We start from the raw sequence: 21,382 nt of genomic DNA, 5'->3' as shown, positions 1-21,382 counted from the left end.
GTCGCGCCGAGGGAAGCGGCCCGCGGCGGAGGGAGGGGAGGCCGAGTCCTGGAAGCGGAGCTCCGCGCTGGGACTGGTTCCTTCGCAGCCATTTTCTGTCCAACCAAACAGCCGATTGGAGACGGGAGCCAACCAGGGCTGCATTGGAGGTTTGTGTCTCGCTTCGGCCAATGATCGCTCCTAAACCGACTCCACTTTAGCTCGAATGAAATGTCCGTCTCCTCCCGGCGCCGTCCCCGCCGCCAACGCCGCCGCGGCCGGGGGCACTCGCCTCCCGCCCGCCCTCCCGCCCGGGCCGGGGCCGGGGCCGGGGCCCGCGCCTGCAAGGCCGTTCTCGCAGCGGGCCGGGGAGCGGGCGCGGGGCCGCGGCGCGGCTCTGCTCTTTGTGCGCCGGGCTGAGGAGCGGCGGGACGCGGGCCAGGCCGCCTCCAGCTCTCCGCCGTTGAGCTCCGGGCCCGGGGCCGAGAAGGGGCCGCGGGGCTGCGTCGGGACCCCGCTCTCGGCGGCGTCCCGGGCCGGCTCCATTTTGTGCGAACCCCCTAGCCCGGTAGCCCTGGCCCCGTAGCCCCGGTCGCCGCGCGGGTCCCTGGGGGCGCCCCCCTCCCTCCCGCGGGGCTGTGGCGGGGCCCCGCGCTTTGTCTGCCCGCACACCACGGGGGCCGCGCGGCGGGCGGGAGGCAGGCTTTGGGCGCGGGGCCGGGGCGGCCTGGCGAGTCGGGGGATGCGCGCCGGGTGCGGTCTCCCAGCACTCGCTGGGCTGACAGCTCGACCGGACCGGGCCGTGGGGCCGGGGCCACCCGGGCACCTGCGTGGGGAGGAAGGCATGGCTTTGGCTTCCCCGCAGTCTGGTTTGCGCGTAAAGAATGCAGCCATCTGGCGGCTTGCGGTCCCTGGACTTGCCCCGAAGGTGGGAAGGAAGCCTTTCGGATTGGACTAAGGTTTTAATCGGTGTTGGGAGGCGGGAGGATATGCAGGGCCTTAAGGAACGGTAGTCTTAGAGAACAAAGAATTACAGAGCACCCACAAATGATAATCTCGCCCAAAGTACTCTAACAGGATAATTTAAACAAGGTTAGGTAGCCTGCGACCTTTAAAAAAAAATGGCATCTCACTAACCCGCATGGACCCCATAGTTCCGTGGTTCGTGCCACAAAATCACTGATGTGGTTTCAGCTCTCTTAGGATGTAAACTAATCAGCAACATAAAGTGATGAAAGTAAACGGATCAATATCAGTGGCACTAGTCAGTGGGGGTTTTATTTGTAAAGTATTGGAAGTTTAACCAAAATTCCTTAAAAGGCAATTATTCCTTCCCTGCACTGCTCTTGTAGCTTAATTTAAGGATTACTGTATATTGATGCAAAACTCTGGTTGTTGATGCCAAAGAATAGAGGGTGGAGGAAGGGACTACTGCTTTTCTTGGATACAAATTTGCATTTCTTCAAACATTAAACAGATGTATGCATTCCCTAGAGCTTTTACATATATCATAACCTGCCCTTAAGAAAATATGTACCATATGAGGTGACAGTATTTTTCTTTAATGTACTGAGTCTAAATATATATTGAATCAACTATTTGGGTGAGTGAGTGTGGTGTGACTCCCCTTCCCACACCCCCCTCCCCCATTCCAACCAAAATACATAAATATAGTTCCCATATTTTAAGTGTTCTGAGGGCTTATTTTTACAAAGACACCCTTAAAGAAACAACATTTCTCGTTACAAGGAAGGACTTTTGTGAGCAGTTTTGGGGTTAGAGGATACTATTAATATTTGAAAAGAAATTAGAAATTACTTTTAATATTATAACAAATGTCAAGCAGTCTTTGCTGCCTGGACCCTTTTAGTGGCATTTAAAACATTCAATCCAGTGGCTACCGTTTTTTCTTGCTATTTGCTAGATTTCATGCTGGGATGTGTATCAGTATATCTTCTCCCTTTAAAATTAACACTGAAAGGATATATTTTTGTTTTGGCATCCTACCCCTCCCCCATTTAATTGTTTAATTTGAAAAAGAGAATGGAGCAAATGAGAAATGCAAGTTGTAACATTGCAGTTGATACTAATTTATTCAGCTATTTATGCATTACAGTGAGACTGAAGTGCTATTTGGATGCAATTTTAGTCAAAAATGGTGGTGCTTCAAAATTATAAATAAGGGTCTTGATTGTGTTGCTTTTTTGATGTCTTCTCAGTGCAGAATGTATCTTCATTACAGTATAATCTGAGATTCTTAATTGAAAAGCATTATATTCTGAGATAATTTTTTCCTCCTCTTGAGCTATAGAGTGCCTAAATGTTACTCTGAAACATTGAAGAAAATCATCACCAAAAAATTAAGTTATTAAGGGATGTGTTTGTGTCTTGGGTGTTAAAGTAATTTAGATGTATAATTTTTGGTCTCTTGCATCTTACATAATTTGGTTCCTATTTGGTGTATTGTAATGAATGTTTATGATGACTGTGACTAAATTCAGGGTTATGTTGGAAAATTCATTTTCTCCTCTCTCCATGGAATTAACTTGTAAGTTCTCCAAAATAAGTATTTCAATTCAACAAACATTTACTGGATGCCTTTTAATACTATTTTATAACATGCACTCCACTGATTAAGAATAGTAGACAAATTATACATGCCTCTTTAATTTTATGAGAAAACCTATAGGTGATATATTTGATATGTTTTTACTACTAATAGATGTTAGGTCCTAATAGATGTTTATCTTTTAGGTTGAAATAGCAAAGATCAGACACCTTTTTAGACAGGTGTTCTTCAACACCACTGACAACACGGTTCTGATAGTATTTCATGACAGTAAGTATATTTTACCATTTTGGTTGTTAATTAGATTTGAACAGTAATTGGTTGGAAATAAAATTATAACTGATTTATACTGGAGATGCCTGATAGAATGAAAGCATTTCAGGTCTAGACAGACAGTACCTCTACTCAATTCCTGTTGCTTCCTTACTTTCATGTTCTTGCTTGTATTATTTCCCTTGGGCTCCTAAGTGCTGTTGAGGCTGCAGGGTGTTTGTCCCAGCTGTTAAGGGGCTGTCTATTTAGCCAGTTAATTGAATACTTAGGGGACAGTTATGCCTTGAATGGAAAATGTTAACTCTTAAGTGCAGTCGATGTGGGAAGGAGAGAGGCGCCCGTGGTGGGCCTGGGTACTGGGAAATATCAGAGGGATCCTGCAGACCTTGAACTGAGCCTTAAAGTAGAGGATGGGAATGGATAGGTGAAGAGTCTCACCAAAAGCAAATGCCTGGTGGCAGAAATGAGTAACTTAAGTTTAGGGGATCGGAAGTAGAGATGCATGGTCCAGGGCAGATTTCAAAGGATAATGTAGGAAAGAGAAAGCACTTGACACCTCTGGATATGTAATTCTGGATGTGCTACTCTATCTGTAACCTTGGGCATGTCACAGCTTCTTTGAGCCATGGTTGCTTCACTCCTAAAATGAAAGAAATGCACTTGGTGATCCCTAAATAAAGCACATTCTAGCACAAAGATTTTTTATTAACCATGAAGATAGAGAAGAGTAGGAAACAAGTTTGATTAGGTTAAATATTCGATCTGCTCATGTGAAGTCATGAAAATGAGGTTTGGATTTCACATGGGGGCCTTTAGGAACCTTTGAGAATAGCTACACAAGTGGTGATGTGAGATTTGTCTTATAACGATATGTTTAGATGGGCTGGGTAATAATCCAGTGGAAACAGGAAAAGGAAAGCATATCTAGGAGACATTTTTTACGAGGTAATAGATGAGGTAGAGCTTGAAGGAGATGGAAGAACCTGAGATGATGCTGGTATATTTAGCTGGGCAGAGTGAAAGGCTGGTATTCTTAGTAGAATTGCGGTAGTGGAAACGGAAATCTCCCTCCTTGCCCCCTTCCAGGGGATGGAGGAAGGTGAGTTTCATTTCTCAATATCTTAAATTTGCAGTGATGGGATATTAGACATACTCTATAGGCATGGGTTGCTTGAGTGGCAAGCAGGATATTGGTTGTAGGTTTGAAATTTATGAGCATAGAAGTGATATTTAGTGAGTTCATTAAGAAAATACAGGAAGAAAGAGAAGAATAACCTTGGGTGAAACTAACGGGGTGGGAGGAAAGAATATTGCTTTGGAAATTAGAGTAGGAGAGAATTCCAGGCATAAATTTGTGGCTGGCAGTAGCCAGCACTACAAAGAACAGTTAAGTAGGATGAGGACAAGATCACTGGCAGCTTTTAAGAGTGCTTTCATTCTGGGTTGGGGTTAAAAAGTACATGTTCAGGAGTTTAAATAGGAATGAAGAGGTATCTAACGACTGTCAGGGAAAGAATGGTAGCTAGGCAAGGGTATGGGGCAGAATTAAGGTTTTATATATCTCTGTGACTTCCGTGTGCTTAATGAGGGAGACTAAGCATGTTTAAGGAAGAGTGAAGGAGCTGGACTGAAGATACATGAGAGAAGAGGCATCTGTATAATTTCTTATCGTCAGAGAGAGAAAAGGAATGTAATCCAGAAAACAGGTAAAAGGGTAAATTAAAAGAGAGAGGAATCTCTGCCTGGAAGGATGATGAGAACTGTATTTGAAGGGACAATACTAATACTAGATTACATTTGTTGAGTTCTTACTATGTATCTTGTACTTTGCTAAGTACTTTTTATACAATAGCTTCCTCATGGCAGCATCACTTTAAAAATGGGGAAGCTGAACACACAAACAGAGCTCATAAATGGGGAGCCAAGCTTCAAACCCACAAAATTGTTCCTAAGAGCCGTGATCCTCACCACAGTCCAGAGCATGCTTCTTAACCATCTCACAAACACCATTCTGGTTTGAGAAGCTAATTTCAATGTTTTCCATGTATAATCAATAGCCTTAGAATTTAAAGGGGACAGATTAAAGAAGTACGTGTAAGGACTCCATGAAAAACTACCAGGCAGGAATGCTGTAGAGAGTACTTGGCACCTGAGGCCCTGGATTTCAGCCTCATTTACTGTGTCACCTCGGGCAAATCATTAGCCTCCGGTACCTCATTTTCTCACCTGCGTCACAGGCTTGTGAACATTGCATGAGCTGTTTAGAAAGTGTTCAATAAATGTAAACATTAAAGAGGGCAGTATTTGTTTGTGGAACACGTTATTAGCATAGTTTAAATATGGCTACATCAAAAAGAATAAAGATTTATTAGCCCGCTACCTGTTTATTTCACGTAATATTTTCAAGAATAATTCTGTCAGTTCGACTAAATGATTAGAATAGTCATTAAAATGAATTTATTTGTCCATATTTATCAGTTCCCTTAGGTCTAATGATTCATCATTGTCCCCTTGTCATTATCCTACATGCTGTGCTCTTCCAGCCTTGTCACCCAGATGAAATCAAACATTTTCGCTTTAGTATTCTCATATCAGGCCTTTCAGGTGTCACACTGGACATATTGGCGTGTACCACTGTAAATTCAGTCATTAGCTTCAGCTAGGCTCTGTGCTGTCCAGCACTGCCCTCCCTTTCCTCTCCCATTCTCTGCAGTGACAGCTGTCTGTCTCTCCAGCTGCAAGAATCCCATCATTCATTATGCTTGGTCTTCCTGTAGCTCTATCAGTCAGTCACCAGTCACCTACTAAACAGCTGTCTAGTAGTTGTGCTTCTCTTGAGCTCCATCGCTCTCGCCTGGATCTGATGCTAAAATGATCGTTATCTTGCCTGAAGTCATGCCTTAACTGCAGCATTATAGTCCTCACTGGTCTTCTGTGCCTTTTCGTGCTCCCCTCCAGGTTGGTTTCTGTACTGAACTATATAGCCAGAGGGATCTTTTAAAATACAACTGTGATTTGTGCTTTTCTGCTTAAAACTTTTTTGATTTCGGCCGGGCGCGGTGGCTCAAGCCTGTAATCCCAGCACTTTGGGAGGCCGAGGCGGGTGGATCACGAGGTCAAGAGATCGAGACCATCCTGGTCAACAAGGTGAAACCCTGTCTCTACTAAAACTACAAAAAATAAGCTGGGCATGGTGGCACGTGCCTGTAATCCCAGCTACTCAGGAGGCTGAGGCAGGAGAATTGCCTGAACCCAGGAGGCGGAGGTTGCGGTGAGCCGAGATCGCGCCATTGCACTCCAGCCTGGGTAACAAGAGCGAAACTCCGTCTCCAAAAAAAAAAAAAACTTTTTTGATTTCCTCTTGTCCACAGGACACTGCTTGATCTAGCCCCTCCTTAGCTCATTCCAGTCCACCAGTACAGTATTTCTTGGTTTTCTCTGCCTGGAACATTTGTTTCCCACCTTTCTTTTTGCCTGACTGATTTCTATTCATCTTTCAATCTCATTTTCAATGTCATTTCCTAAGATAGCCTTTCTTGACCCCTCAGATAAGTGAGGTCCCTTTTAGAGTAAGCTCACATAGCACATAACAAAATGTCTTTGTTTTTCTTAGCAGTTGGCACTAGCAATTATTTGTAATTATTTTAATAGCTATATGTAATACTTATTTAGTATGCCCATGTACTGTGCTGTCCTTACATGGATTATCTCCTAACCTGTACAGGAGCACTGGGAGGTTAAGTCTTCTCACCCAGCTTATTCAAGGTCTCATGGTAAGTGGCAGGGAATTCAAACTAGGTGATTCGATTCCAGAGCCTGTGTCCTGGAAGGACTAATAGGCTTCGCTCTGCTCCTCACCCTGCCTCCCAGGTTATGTAACATTTGTCTTCCCTGCATGCTTAGGACAGAGACCTTGTCTGTTGTTGACAGCTATGTGACCAGCACATAGCATGGACCTGGTAAATACTAAGCACTCACTCAGTAAATATTTGTTGACTGCCTTACTGACAATCTACAGTCTGTTTTATAAATTTTTATAGGCTGTTTTAGACCTAGGAAAAACCTTTGGGATGCATCCAGCAAGTTTTTTTCCATTATTCTTATATATAGGAGAATGGCTAGCATATTCTAAGCATCAAAGATTAGGCTGACTTATTGAGTGCAAGATACTAAGTGCCATAGAGCTTTAAAGAACAGAGTATTTGTTTTTGAATTGCAGTAAGGGATAAAACAAAGATTCAAGGAGAATAGAGAACACTGGGATTAAAGTCTGGGGCAGGATTTTAATGGTAGAAAGATAGAGGAAAGGAAGACAGAAGGTGTGAAATGATAGAGCTACAACTTGCGGAACTGAAGACATACAGAGTTTAGCAGATGATGTGCGGCTTCTCTTCAAAGGAGGGAGGATGAGAGCTAATGTCTGTGGGGTACACTACGTGCCAAACACTGTCTCTAGCGGCTTTCTAGTCTTTATTTAATTCTGACAACTCTAGGAAATGCTTTTATCTTCGCTTTTAGAAGACTGAGATTTAGAGAGGCTAATGCTGTTAGTCCAGATGATAATCTTGTTGCTCATTCCAGTGCGTGACAAGATAATATGATTTAAACTTTTTGTCTTTAATACTTTTTTTTGTGTTATATTTCTAAGTTAATTCATCTCCCAGATGCGCTTGGTTATTTGAACAGTGTCTTGCTCATCAGCTAATTATGTTATCATGTAGACATCACTTAGGAAAGAATTTCTTTTATTCTTCCTACCCCACCACCTGCCCTCCCCACCCCCAACCAAAGCTTTGTTTCCAATTGTAGGTTCTGAAAGAACCACTTTGGTCCTGTCTTTTGCACCTTGATCTTCCTTAGGTTATTGTAAAAGCTGGTCAACTCACAGCTATCATTAATTGATCATTTTTTTATGGCTGTAATAAATCCATCATCATGTCCATTAAAGGATACTGTCCTAGTATGTTAGCATTTTAGGATCAAAATAGCATTTGATTTTTGGGCAGTGTTTCACATTCATTTGTGTTAGTTTAAGATGGGGAGGGTGGTATTGTTATTTCCATTTTATATGGAAATACATTTAATTGGCAGAGATGCTTATTTTCAGGGGATCAGTAGGAGAGTCAGAATCAGGTCACTGACTTTGTCGTTTACTTCTTAGAGGCCACTAAAAAGTATCAATAAATAGGTACCCTATGTTCACAGATTATTAAAGATCTGTGAATTCCATTTTCTACCCCCTTAAAACAACTATATAAATTACAGAAATGTATCTCTATCTACAGTTATATTAGCATCACAATCAGTAGATACATGAAAGAAATGCCATGTTTTTGAAAACCTGGAAACTAGCCCAGTATTTTAATATTAAATAAAAATTCAACAGAGATGGAGAAGACATGTGTTTTACAAGGACTAAAATTTTGCAATGAATAACATTAAATTTATACTGGGTCCTGGGCCTTAATGAAGGATCAAATTTCTCTTCTTTGTTCAGCCTGAAAGTACATATGAATTACACTTGATTTTTGCTATACTTTTTATTCAGATCCTGCATTTAAATTTTTTCACTCACAGATATTTTGAGTAGTAATATTTGCAAAACAGAAAGCCTTCTAGGATCTGCCATGTTGGTGAAATTGAATGGAGTGAGTTCAGGGCTTATGATTTCCTCTTTTCCAGACTTTCCCTCTTGGAATTCTTTTAGCTCTCAGCAAACTTAATTAAGCAGACTTTTTTTTTTTTTTTTTAAGATGGAGTCTTGAACTGTGGCCTGGGCTGGAGTGCAGTGGTGCGATCTGGGCTTACTGCAACCCCTGCCTCCTGGGTTCAAGCGATTCTCCTACCTCAGCCTCCCAAGTAGCTGGGATTACAGGCACCTGCCACCACGCCTGGCTATTAAGCAGACTTTTTAAAAACAGGAATTTTAACTCTTATTCTTGTCTGTACATGTAATTTTCCTCTCTTTATACATAAATCTAACATCTTCCTGATCCCCTCTCTTTTTTTGAGATAGGGTCTCACTCTGTCACTGAGGATGGAGTGCAGTGGTGTGATCATGGCTCACTGCAGCCTCAGTCTCCTAGGTTCAAGTGATCTTTCCACCTTAGCCTTTCAAGTAGCTGGGACTGCAGGCACATGGCACCATGCCTGGCTAATTTTTTTATTTTCGTTTTAGAGACAGGGTCTCACCATGTTGCCCAGGCTGATTCTGAACTTCTGGGCTCAAGTGATCCTCCCACCTTGGCTTCCCAAAGTGCTGGGATTAACAGACATGAGCCATAACACCTGGCCCTGACTTGGCAGAGGGAGAGAAAATTAACCTTTGACTACAATCAGAGTTTATGGATTCATTCAAAACATGGGTGTACTTTTGGGTTACCTGGGTACAGAATTGTGCAGGGAATCCCCATGCTTCTTATACCAAGTAACAGTTTGAATGGAGACATTGTCTCTTTTGGAACTTCTATGAGAAAGCAAAGAAAATTTGCAGCAGGAGCAAAAGGAAAATCAGGCTTTAGCAGGAGAGCTGCAAGTGATATGTACAGGTGAATTCCAGTTCATGACTTAAGCTGATTTTTTTTTAAGAGACAGGTTCTCACTACATTGACCAGGCTGGTCTTGAACTCTTGAGCTCAATCCTCCTACCTCAGTTCCTGAGTAGTTGGAGCTAGAGGTGCATGACACTGTGTCCAGCTTTACTAAGCTGATCATCATTCCAGGGATAAATTAGGTTGTAAGTCATGGTTGCCTGTGTACCAGATTTGAAGATTGTGCACTTGAAAAGAAAGAGGCATATGCTTTAGATTCACTTCCTTGTCCCTATTGGCCTTATGCTTATCACTTAGGGAAGATGGATAGGGAAATCTTGAATTGTGGGCAAATTGTGGGAGAGTTGCCAAATCAAGAAACACAGGCTGCTTGTGGTGGCTGATCCCTGTAATCTCAGCATTTTGGGAGGCTCAGGTAGGCGGATTGCTTGAGGCCAGGAGTTCCAGACCAGCCTGGGCAACATAGTGAAACCCCATCTCTACTACTAAGAATACAAAAATTTTGGCCAATTGTGGTGGTGCATGCCTATAGTCCCAGCTACTTGGGAGGCTGAGGTAGGAGGATTGCTTCAGCCTGGGAGGTTGAACCTGGGAAGTCATGCCACTGCACTCCAGCCTGGGTGACAGAGTGACACCCTGTCTCAAAAAAATAATTAATTTAAAAAACAAGAAATATAAATTCTTTTTTAGTAAGTTCAAGGCTATGAAAAGTGTAATTGACCCATCATCCTGTAACGGTTTATAAGTGTTGAATCTGACGTTTGTTAGTACTTTGAAAAGTTTTGAAAAACTGTTTTTCTCCTCATAGATGGATGGTGACAGCTCTACAACAGATGCTTCTCAACTAGGAATCTCTGCAGACTATATTGGAGGAAGTCATTATGTTATACAGCCTCATGATGGTAAGCAAGCCCCACAGAACCAAATTCACAAGTTGAAACAAGTTAGAAAGTGGACATTTCATTAATAAGGTATTCTAGGTTACTTTTGTCTTTATAGGAAAATTTACAATCTTGTGTCATGGTTGAATGAGAAAGTCTAAAAAGGAGTACCATGCTCTTTTTATTAGAAATAGTCTTCAAAAGAGTGAGTCCTTGAAAGGACTTTTACTATAAAAATATACCTTTTCTAAAACGTGTATAGTTTCTTTTAAAATTTGTTACCAACTTCCTGTTTAAATGTTAAAAATGAGAAATTTGTAATCTATTGATAGGGTAACTAAAATAATTCTTTAGAGGGTGAGTTAAATTTCTAGCTATTATATTTTTTCCATTTACGATTTTTTGGGTTTCATTCAATATTAACTTTGAACTATGTCAGGTATTAGAATGGCAGTATTGGCTCGGTGTGGTGGCTCATGCCTATAATCCCAGTAGTTTGGGAAGCCGAGGTGAGGACCACTTGAGCTCAGAAGTTTGAGACCAGCCTGGACAACGTGGTGAAACCCCATCTCTACAAAAAAAAAAATACAAAAATTGGCTGGGCTTGGTGGCATGAACCTGTAGTTCCAGCTACTTAGGGGGCTAGGGGCTGAGGTGGGAGGATCGCTTGAGCCTGGGAGGTAGAGGCCTCAGTGAGCTGTGTTTGTACCACTGCACACTCCAGCTTGGGTAACAGAGTAAGACCCTGTTTCAAAAAAAAAAAAAAAAAAAAAAAGGCAGGGTTATTTTTGTCTCACAAAAATTATATTTTTGTGGCATTTTGTTTTGTAAAATTGTTTTTTTTTTTTTTTTTTTTTTTGAGACATGGAGTCTTACTCTGTCGCCCAGGCTGGAATGCAATGGTGCAATCTTGACTCTGCAACCTCCACCTCCTGGGTTCAAGCAATTCTTCTGCCTCAGCCTCCCCAGTAACTGGGATTACAGGTGCCCACCACCACGCCTGGCTAATTTTTTTTCTTTTTAGTAGAGACAGGGTTTCACCGTGTTGGTGAGGCTCATCTCGCACTCCTGACCTCAGATGATCTGCCTGCTTGGGCCTCTCAAAGTGCTGGGATTACAGACATGAGCCACCATGCCTGGCCTGACTTGTAAAATTTTTAAAAATTGAGATATATTTTCAGAAGAATTTTGCCAGAGGGATTAATTTCATCCTGAAACAGATATTGAAATAATTCTGATAACATCATTTTAAACACATAAAAATGTAAATTGAATCAACTTAAGTGCCTTGCTTACTTACATATGAAGAGTGGGCAGTTTACTTACAAGATATGGCATTTAGTCATAAAAGGATGTTATTGGTACTGTGCAAGCTTCAGTTATAGCTAAATTTATATAATTTGAAAATTCACTTGTATGAACAGTTGGATCACTGCTATAGCTTTGTTCAAAAACTATTTATATTAGTAATCCAACTGGGTCAGTAATATTCAAGTCCAGTTTTCCATTCTGTATATAATTTTTTATATAATTTTTTACAGACAACTTTATATCAGCTTTAAAAGTTTTATATAGACTTTTACATAAATGAGTTTATATAAACTTGGCTTTGGAGAAACATATTCTCTCTTAATCTAGCAATATTGAAGGAGCCATAGGTTATGGTCTGTAAGTTTTACAGCTAAGTCATGCAGTAAGTATTTATGAGTACCTACTCTGTGGAAAGTGCTATACCAAGCTGTAGGAAACACGAAGCTGATTCTTGACATCAAGTAGCAAAAATCTAATAGGAGAAATGAGGATTAATAAAAATTCTAAAATGTGTAAGAGAAAAGGCATAGAGAAGCACTTGTATTTTATGAAAGAAAAGATCATTTTTGAAGGTGCTATGGAGATGTTATTTGAGATTTTTGGAGAATGGGGGGTAAGATGTAGCAGGTATATTTGAGAATAAAAAGTGTTCTTGGCGGTGAGTTTGAAATTAATGAAAAAGTTCAGTTCTGGCTCTGTAAAAATTATGAAAAGACTTGCTATCCTAATTCCTAAATAAGGGTTGAGTGATGAACCAGGATGATTTTATTCTGGATCATTTTGGTAGTTTTTTCTATCTTGAAATAGAAATAATAAGCTTTAAGCCTAAATATTTTTATTTCTTTAGATACTGAGGACAGCATGAATGATCATGAAGACACAAATGGCTCAAAGGAAAGTTTCAGAGAACAAGATATATATCTTCCAATAGCAAACGTGGCTAGGATAATGAAAAATGCCATACCTCAAACGGGAAAGGTAATGTAGAGGAGAAATTCAACTTGTTTTTTTCAAGGGAAACATGAAATGACATGAATTCATAGGTCATGAATACAGTTAGCTGTTGATATCAATCATTCAGGCTTTCAGCAAATCAAATATTTCTTTCATGTCTACGTACGCAGTTACTGAACTGTTCCATTTTCAATGCTGTCATGTCCCCAAATGTTCTTCCCTCTCCCACTTATTGGAGGCAAATAAAATAGAATTAAGACTATTTTAAAAAATAGGTACATTGTCAGAACTATCAGGTTTGAGTATATGAAGCTGTAACTTCTATAATGTTAGAGCATATTTAGGTCATACTGGTCTGATATGGGTGTAATAAGAATTTTCCCAGGCCGGGCGCGGTGGCTCAAGCCTCTAATCCCAGCACTTTGGGAGGCCGAGGCGGGTGGATCACGAGGTCAAGAGATCGAGACCATCCTGGTCAACATGGTGAAACCCCGTCTCTACTAAAAATACTCAGCTACTCAGGAGGCTGAGGCAGGAGAATTGCCTGAACCCAGGAGGCGGAGGTTGCGGTGAGCCGAGATCGCGCCATTGCACTCCAGCCTGGGTAACAAGAGCGAAACTCCATCTCAAAAAAAAAAAAAAAAAAAAAAAGAATTTTCCCAAACAAATCCTGGTATTTGGAAACAGCTATTTTTACATAATTATAGATACTAACATACATTTCAACTGATATGATTTTTTTAAGTAGTTTTGTCTTCTTAACTTTTAAAAACTCATTGTCACTGCTCATCACTTGGTCTGAATTAAAATTCACACATTTTATATCGTTTTCTATTGGTAATTTTTCTATCATTATAGTTTAAAAAGACTTATGGAAGTAATAAAATGTACAAATAAATATACTATTAGAATAATCACTAGGCCTAGAACTTAGTTTGAGAATTTTGTCCTTATGTTTTAAGGAAAAAAAAGGCACAAATGCTGATTGTTGCTTACATAGGCTAAGGCTGCCGCTGGTCAGTATCGTAGCCACAAGCCACAAGCCACGTGCCCCGGAGCACCTGAAATGTGGCTGGTCTAAATGGAGATGTGCTGTAAATTTGAAACACTAGACTTTGAAGACTTAGTATGAAGAAAAGAATTAAAATAGCTCACTGAAAGATTGATTCTATGTTTAAATGGTAATAATTTGGGTTAAATTAAATGGTAATATTGGGTTAAATTAAATATACTATTAAAATTAATTTTACTTTTTTGATATTGCTACTGGAGAATCTAAACTTACATATGTGGCTCACATTATATTGTCTTGCTTGACTGCATTCATGCAGTTCTTGTTTACACTCTAGTATGTAAAATAGGCATGGAGATGAAAGACAGTAGGTTTCAGCAAGAATTTTGAGTGGTATTGCTGTTATAAGTGGCTTTGTAATTGCATGATTAATCTATTGGAGTTTGATTTTTAGACCCCAGACCCTTAAGGGAAGAGTTTTTTTTTATAATGAAGTGGCAGATATATGCTTCTTCAGGCAGGATTTTTAGTAAACTCAAAACCTGTATATGACACTGTATATCCCCAATAATAAAAGAAGTCAGAAAGTCACCAATGTTTGTTTGCGTGTTTGTTTTCTTTTTTGAGGTGGAGTCTCGCTCTGTTGCCCAGACTGAAGTACAGTGGCGTGGTCTTGGCTCACTGCAAACTCTGCCTCCTGGGTTCAAGTGATTCTTCTGCCTCAGCCTCCTGAGTAGCCAGGATTACAGGCGCGCGCCACCACACCTGGCTAGTTTTTGTATTTTTGGTAGAGACAGAGTTTCACCATGTTGGTCAGGCTGGTCTCAAACTCCTGACCTCGTGATCCACCCACTTTGGCTTCCCAAAGCACTGGAATTACAGGCGTGAGCCACCGTGCCCAGCCTCATATGTTATTGTTTCGCTCTTTTCCAAGCCTTACGTGAATTCAGTTTTTTAGTTTTTGTTTTGCTTTTTGTTTTTTATTTTCTGGTGTCTTTATTCATCAGAGTGCTAGAGCAGAGAAGTGGTACCTTAGTCACCCACAAAATATGCATGTGGAATTGATTTTCCAGGGGCATTTGGTTAGTAAGAGTTTTCATCCTCTGTGGGGTGGTAGGAACATCTGGTGATTGCTCTTTCATATCCAAATTAGATTTGTTTTCTGTAAATAGTTCCATGGTTTCTCTCACTTGTATTTGACTTTTTATTCTGACTTTGAGGTTTGGAATTTTGATAGCATACACTCTATTAATGTTATAACATATTTAAGAGATTAAGTAGTCATAAAATGAAGATGTGTTCTTCTGAATAGGCTTTTATTTTTGTAGGTTGTTAGGAAGGTGATGCTTATAGTTTCTGTAATTTACCTGTGATTTTCTCTTCAGATTGCAAAAGATGCCAAAGAATGTGTTCAAGAATGTGTAAGTGAGTTCATCAGTTTTATAACGTCTGAAGCAAGTGAAAGGTGCCATCAAGAGAAACGGAAAACAATCAATGGAGAGGACATTCTCTTTGCCATGTCTACCTTAGGCTTTGACAGTTATGTGGAACCTCTGAAATTATACCTTCAGAAATTCAGAGAGGTAAGGAAAATGTCTCCCATTGTGCTTTTAAGAAAGAGACACTATTTACTTTAACTTTTTAAATGTATTATTTGTTTAAAAACTTTATTTTGTAGTAAATTATGTAACATTTCTCAGAAGTATTCAGTCGCTTATATCAGCAGTTCCCCACCTTTTTGGCACCAGGGACCAGTTTTTCGGAAAACAGTTTTTCTACGGATTGGGGTCGGGGGAGGGATTCGAGGGGCAGAAGGCTTCAGGATGAAACTGTTCCACCCCAGATCATCAGGCATTAGTAGGATTCTCAGAAGGAATGCACAATCTGGATCCCTTGCATGCACAGTTCACAACAGGGTTCGAGCTCCTATGAGAATCTAATGCCACCACTGATCTGACAGGAGGTGGAGCTCAGGTGGTGATGCTGGATTACCAGCCCCTCACCTCCTGCTGTGTGGCCAGGTTCTTAACAGGCCAGGGACCCTTATCAGCCTGCCACCTGGGAGTTGGGGATCACTGACTTGTATTACAGTACTTAAATACTAAGTCCTTTCTTTTTTCCTTTGCTTACTACTAATCATAGCATAGTTATGTAATGATGAAAGGGCACAGACTTTGGATTCAGACTACCAGGAGGCTGAATCTCAGCTCTGCCACATGCAAATTCTATGGCCTTGGACAGATTATTTCAGTACTTTAAAGGTCTTGGTTTCCTCATCTGTAAAATGAGGCTAATAGTACCTATGTCATAGAATTATTGATGGGACTGAGTAAATAATGGTCAGTGCTCATTAATGTCACTTCTTGCTGCTATTGTTAATTTAAAGAAAGTAGCATTAAAAGTCGTAAGATAATAAAAAAGAGGAAGGTATAATCATGTGTCTTTCTTATTACTGATTGAATTCTTCTGTACTTCCTCTTAGGTTTATCTTTGCCTGTGGAAATGGATTTTGTGAAAAGGAGTTGAGTTCAGCATATTTATTTCCACATGCCAGCTTAGGTGTTGTCAGATTCACATTACTTTGAAAATATATCCTTAATATCTTTAGTGTTTGAATCCCATTAAATTAGTGATAATTGCATGGAATGATTCAAGTAGGAAAAGAATGTGTAAATTTCTGACAGTACTTTTACAAATCTTCAGTATCATAGAACCCTAGAGGTATTTGGCCAAACTAATTTTGGTTTAGGAATTTTTAATTCTCAACTTGCTATAGTACTGCCCAGTTGGCTGAAAGACATGTATATACTTAAGTGATAACTTGGATCATTTGTAGTAGATTTATAAGCTCAATATTTGTGGTACTTTGCAGACTTCTTCATCTGTAAGTAGAGTTCTCTTATCCCTTTGATGCGGTGTAGAATTAGAATAATTTATTTTTATCTATAAATATTTTGTTTTCTAGGTCATTACTAACTCTGTCTTGTAGTGATTACAGTTTATATTAAAAGTTAGCCTTTTGAAAGCCTTCTTCATATGTAATTAACCAGAAGTGTTAATAAATACTCTGCTTAGAGTTTGTAATAATAGAAGCTCCTAATTTTAGGCAATAGGTAAGCATTCTTATTTGGAAGACAATTTCATTTGAATATCAGTGACTTTTTTTTCCTTCCTCAGGCTATGAAAGGAGAAAAGGGAATTGGTGGAGCAGTCACAGCTACAGATGGATTAAGTGAAGAGCTCACAGAGGAGGCATTTAGTAAGCATTGTTATAATACCAAGTCATGTAGATTGTTAGCAGTGATTCATACTAAGCGTCTAGTGGTATTTTTGGAATGTCAACACTGAGTATTTTGACATAGCACTATTTTAAATAGTTCTTATCAGTTCACGCCCTTTTATTTGAAATCAGTGAGTGGTAAGTGTAGAAAATTTTAATTCTGCAGACATTATAACCTTTCACAAATAGTTCTGACTGAGTTCCATAGCCCCTAGTTTTTGGCAAAGATTCATATGAGATAGGAATTTAATATATCTTATGGCTTAAATAAATTTGAACTCAGGTTTCTTTTTTTTTTTTTTTTTTTTTTACATTGAGTATTGTTGTCATATTGGTGAAATAAAAGGGCTATGGTGAGTACACTTCTCATATGTAAAATATATGCTGCTCAGTTATGTGTTGCTCCCAGCCAAATCTCATGATGTAGTGTAGTTTAATCACTTCATCTAGTCTGTCTGCAGATTTGTACACATGGGCAGTTAGCTAAGGTACATATTAGAGATATGAAAATTGAAAAATGCAATATAAAAAAATGTGGTTTTTAGCTAACGTTTTTTAAAATGGAAAATTGGAGGATTTATTATTTTGTCCAAGACTACATCACTGATAAGGGGCAGAATTGTACTGAGACATTAATGGCACGACCTCAAGATTCAGCCCGAGAAAGTAGATAAAGTTCTTTTCCCTCTTCAACTATTTTTTTTTCCTTTTAGCTAACCAGTTACCAGCTGGCTTAATAACCACAGATGGTCAACAACAAAATGTTATGGTTTACACAACATCATATCAACAGGTACAGTCCTTTGTATTTTAAATGCTTAAAAAATTTGATTATATTGCTGGGGTGTGGTGGCTCATGCCTGTAATCCCAGCACCTTGGGAGGCCGAGGTGGGCAGATCACCTGAGGTCAGGTGTTCAAGACCAGCCTGGCCAACATGGTGAAACCCTGTCTCTACTAAAAATGCAAAAATTGGCAGGACATTGTGGCAGTTGCCTCTAATACCAGCTACTTGGGGGGGCTGAGGCAGGAGAATCACTTGAATCCGGGAGGCGGAAGTTGCAGTGAGCTGAGATCATGCTACTGCACTCCAGCCTAGGCAACAGAGCAAGACTCTGTCTCCAAAAAAAAAAATTGATTATTTCTAGATAAAGCTAATTTCAACACGTTATTAAGGACCCGATAAAATAGGGTTATTAAAAATTGTTTTCTCGATATGGATAACTGTATAGTCTCCTAATAGTTAAAAATGTTTATATTTGCATAGATTTCTAGAAAGATTACTGTCTTTTTAGTCACTGAATATTTATAATATGCATGTGTTATGCTTAATCTCCTTTAATTCTGCTCAATTTACATTTTCTAATCTTAGATTTCTGGTGTTCAACAAATTCAGTTTTCATGATCAGAAGAAATGATGGAATGGGGATTGTAGAGAAATGAGAGTCTGTATGATTCTGGAACAGAGACATCAGAAGGAAATGACTGGTGAAAAGATGTATCTTTGTATATTAAATAGCTGTAATGTAGCTTCCTGATGCTTGACTAATTGAGGTGTTAATTCTGACTTGAGAATCTTTTTCATGAATGATTTTAAAGAAAAATTTGGATTTTAAAGGTATTAAAATATTTTTGTTTTGTACAAGAGTTTGTTGCTCTGTATGACTCCTGTATGCATTGTATATTGCAATTTATTACTGTCAGAGATTTGTAGACAGTTTCTTATTTTCATATTGAATCATGTTACTTTTGTAATTCAAGTAAGCAGCTAGGTTAATTCATGATGTTTGCCCTTTTAATAAAATATAAGGGTAGAGTTCATTTTGAATGCAAGTTGCCTTTATTATAAATTTGAGTTCGTCTTGGTTATACCTTGCATGATAACCTAGCTAGATTTCTAGCATTTGCTGTATTTATTAAAATAATTTTTTTGGGGGCGCAAAACATTCATAGTTTAAGCAGCACCATTTTTTAAAAACAATGTAACTGAGTAAGTGTGAATGCAGAAGCAAATATTGTTTGCCCTGTTCAACTTGGTGCCCATTAACAGTGTTTACACTGTTCATCGTGCCTGTTAATGTAGTTTTAGTTATTGGACCTTTTTTTAGACTAGATTTGGTTTTGAGTTACATTATGAAGAATGTTGGAATACATTTAAGTTTAATGTACTCCTAGTGCTCTTGAAATGGTGCCCCTTTCATTTGGTACATGATTTTTTTCAAAGCATATCTTCAAGTACTATAGTATCCTTTTATAGAAGAGGAATTTTATAGTCTGATGGTATATGTCCTCATTTTACCTTTTTAATTGAAATGTTAAGTTTCCTTTTATACTATGGAAACCAAGAAACATCGGACATCATTGCGTGTACAGACCTTTTGCATGGGTGAGAGAATGAAATGGAGAACAGAGTGAGTGCTGTGAACAGTGTGGAAAAGAAGCCGCCAGCTTCTAGTGTGCTGTCTTCATCTTTGCAATAAACTAAACTTAGATAATGTAACTATGTATAATTTAGTAGTATGTACTTGGATTGTTTCTTTTTTAAAAAGTGAGGATTTGTATTTTCTCGTCTATTATTTTTGGTGTTAACTTGAGGGATTTTTTTTAAGTTTAATATCAAAAATTGTATAGTTTGCCTAAAAGGAAGTTGGAGTGAATATCATCTTTGAAGGACACTCAGATTTATAAGGTAGAAGCAATTTCCCAAATACAGGCTGAATAGAAACACTTCTTTGCCAGAAAGAGCCTTTGGGACTATATTTGAGCTAATCAGAGGTTAATAATGCCCTCATCTTCTACTCTCCATTTTAAAAATAATTTTCATTATAATAAATTCAAATAGGAAAAAATGGGGGAGTAGTTAAGCAAAATCAGTAATCCTACTATGTTGAAAGAACCAATGTTAATATTTTGATAAATATCATTTGTCCTTTTACTTTGCTAAATATGTATATTTTTATAAAAATGGGTTCATATTGTGCATACTGTTTTGTAACCTGCTTTTTTCACTTAACAATATATTGTGATCATCTTTTCCAGGTCATGCATAGTCTTCTGCATCATTTTTATTGGTTTATTCTGTTATATGACTCAATCATAATTTATTTAATCTTCTATTGGATATTTTGACTATTTACATCTTTTCACAGTATAAACAACACTTCACTGAATCTCGTGTTCATCCATGACTGTTTTCTTAAATTCTTAGATGTATTGCTGGGTTACCAAATATGCAAAATTTTAACCGTTTTGATACTTCATTATGAGTGTATTTTAAAATATTTTCCATTTGATCCAAGCAGTGTGTCACTATATAACTGATAAAAGCACTTGGTCTTTGATTATCTGTAAAATTAGTTTAAAGATTGGGATATGTTAGAATAGAGAAGATAAAAAAGGAATTTGAGGCCAGGCATGGGGTGGCTCATGCCTAGAATCCCAGCACTTTGGGAGGCTGAGGCAGGTGGATCACTTTGAGGTTAGGAGTTTGAGACTAGCCTGGCCAACATGGTGAACCTTCCGTCTCTACAAAAAATACAAAAATTAGCAGGGTGTGGTGGTGCGCACCTGTAGTCCCAGCTATTCTGGTGGCTGAGGCATTATCCCTTGACCCTGGGAGACGGAGTCTGTAGTGAGCCGAGATCATGCCACTGCTTTCCAGCCTGGGCAACAAAACCAGACTCTCATCTCAAAAAACCCCCCAAAACTCAGGAATTCGACCATTTAAAATTTTAAGTCAGTATCTAATACAACAAATTTCCAAACTTCATAATTTGCTAGTAGTGCTAACTAAAACTTTACACTAGGTAAAATCAGGTCACTTTTTTTTTTTTTTGTATGGATTTCATTGTTGTTGGATTTCATACTCTGATGGGAAAGAAAATGGACATTCTGCATGTGTCAAGTGCATAATATCCTAATTTATGCTTGTCAGAGCTGGGGTCAGTGTCTTACTTGGCCCGTGTTGCATTAACTGAATGTCATGTTTTCTCTTCTGGAACTTCTTATGTATGCAAGCTCCCTAACCTATTATAAAAATGTTTTTTATAATTTTGTAAACATTGCTTTCTTGAGTATCTAATAGAGAAATGGGTTTCAGTAAGGTAGAAGAAGGGGACTTAGGTAGCTTGTGTCTTAGGTAGCTTCTGTCTGTCCCCTCACTACCTCACTCTAATGGATATGCTTTAAAATCTTCCTGAGTTCAGCAAGGATTGTTTTTTAAATGGTGCCTTCCTAATGTCACATACTTTGATATGACGGTGTTTGAAGCTATTTGTATTTTTTCCCCTCCTACACTGCATTACGTGTGCAGGGTTTTCCTTTCTTCACAAACATGCCTTATTGCCTGTTTTGCCTTAGTGAGTTAAAGGAATACCAGTTAACTTTAATAATTCTAATTGAATATAGTTACGAGGGCCCAATTAAAAGGACTTCTATAGCAGTAGCAATTAGGCATGAAAAGCAGGAAGGATAGCTTCTCCCATTTGCTAAGAATGCAAGATTTTTAAAAAATATTTTCTCTTAAGGAAAATTATTTTATCAACAATCTAAACAAGATGATGTTTGTTGATTT

At 39.0% G+C, this 21,382-nt stretch overlaps 1 protein-coding gene across 8 annotated transcripts; it reads left to right on the top strand.

Moving 5' to 3' along the window:
* On the top strand, positions 1–20,863 carry NFYB (nuclear transcription factor Y subunit beta). Of its 8 annotated transcripts, none has more exons than XM_032299741.1 (10): positions 1–149; positions 2,734–2,818; positions 6,546–6,594; positions 6,692–6,780; positions 10,181–10,274; positions 12,412–12,542; positions 14,916–15,113; positions 16,708–16,789; positions 17,524–17,603; positions 18,182–19,979. In XM_032299741.1, the coding sequence occupies exons 4-10, from the start codon at positions 6,772–6,774 to the stop codon at positions 18,212–18,214; spliced, it is 627 nt and encodes a 208-aa protein (XP_032155632.1). In that variant the 5' UTR covers positions 1–149; positions 2,734–2,818; positions 6,546–6,594; positions 6,692–6,771; the 3' UTR covers positions 18,215–19,979. The 8 variants fall into 8 exon arrangements, with proteins under 8 accessions (XP_032155632.1, XP_032155625.1, XP_032155656.1 ...); XM_032299756.1 differs by lacking the exon at positions 1–149 and adding an exon at positions 659–907; XM_032299734.1 differs by lacking the exon at positions 6,546–6,594.
* Positions 20,864–21,382: the final 519 nt, after the last annotated feature.

The sequence above is a fragment of the Sapajus apella genome, unplaced genomic scaffold (genome assembly GCF_009761245.1).
Source record: "Sapajus apella isolate SASKATOON/1434 unplaced genomic scaffold, GSC_monkey_1.0 scaffold2, whole genome shotgun sequence".
Taxonomy (NCBI): Eukaryota; Metazoa; Chordata; class Mammalia; order Primates; family Cebidae; genus Sapajus; species Sapajus apella.
The sequence above is the reverse complement of the archived record's forward strand: the minus strand, read 5'-3'. Positions and strand labels throughout refer to the sequence as shown.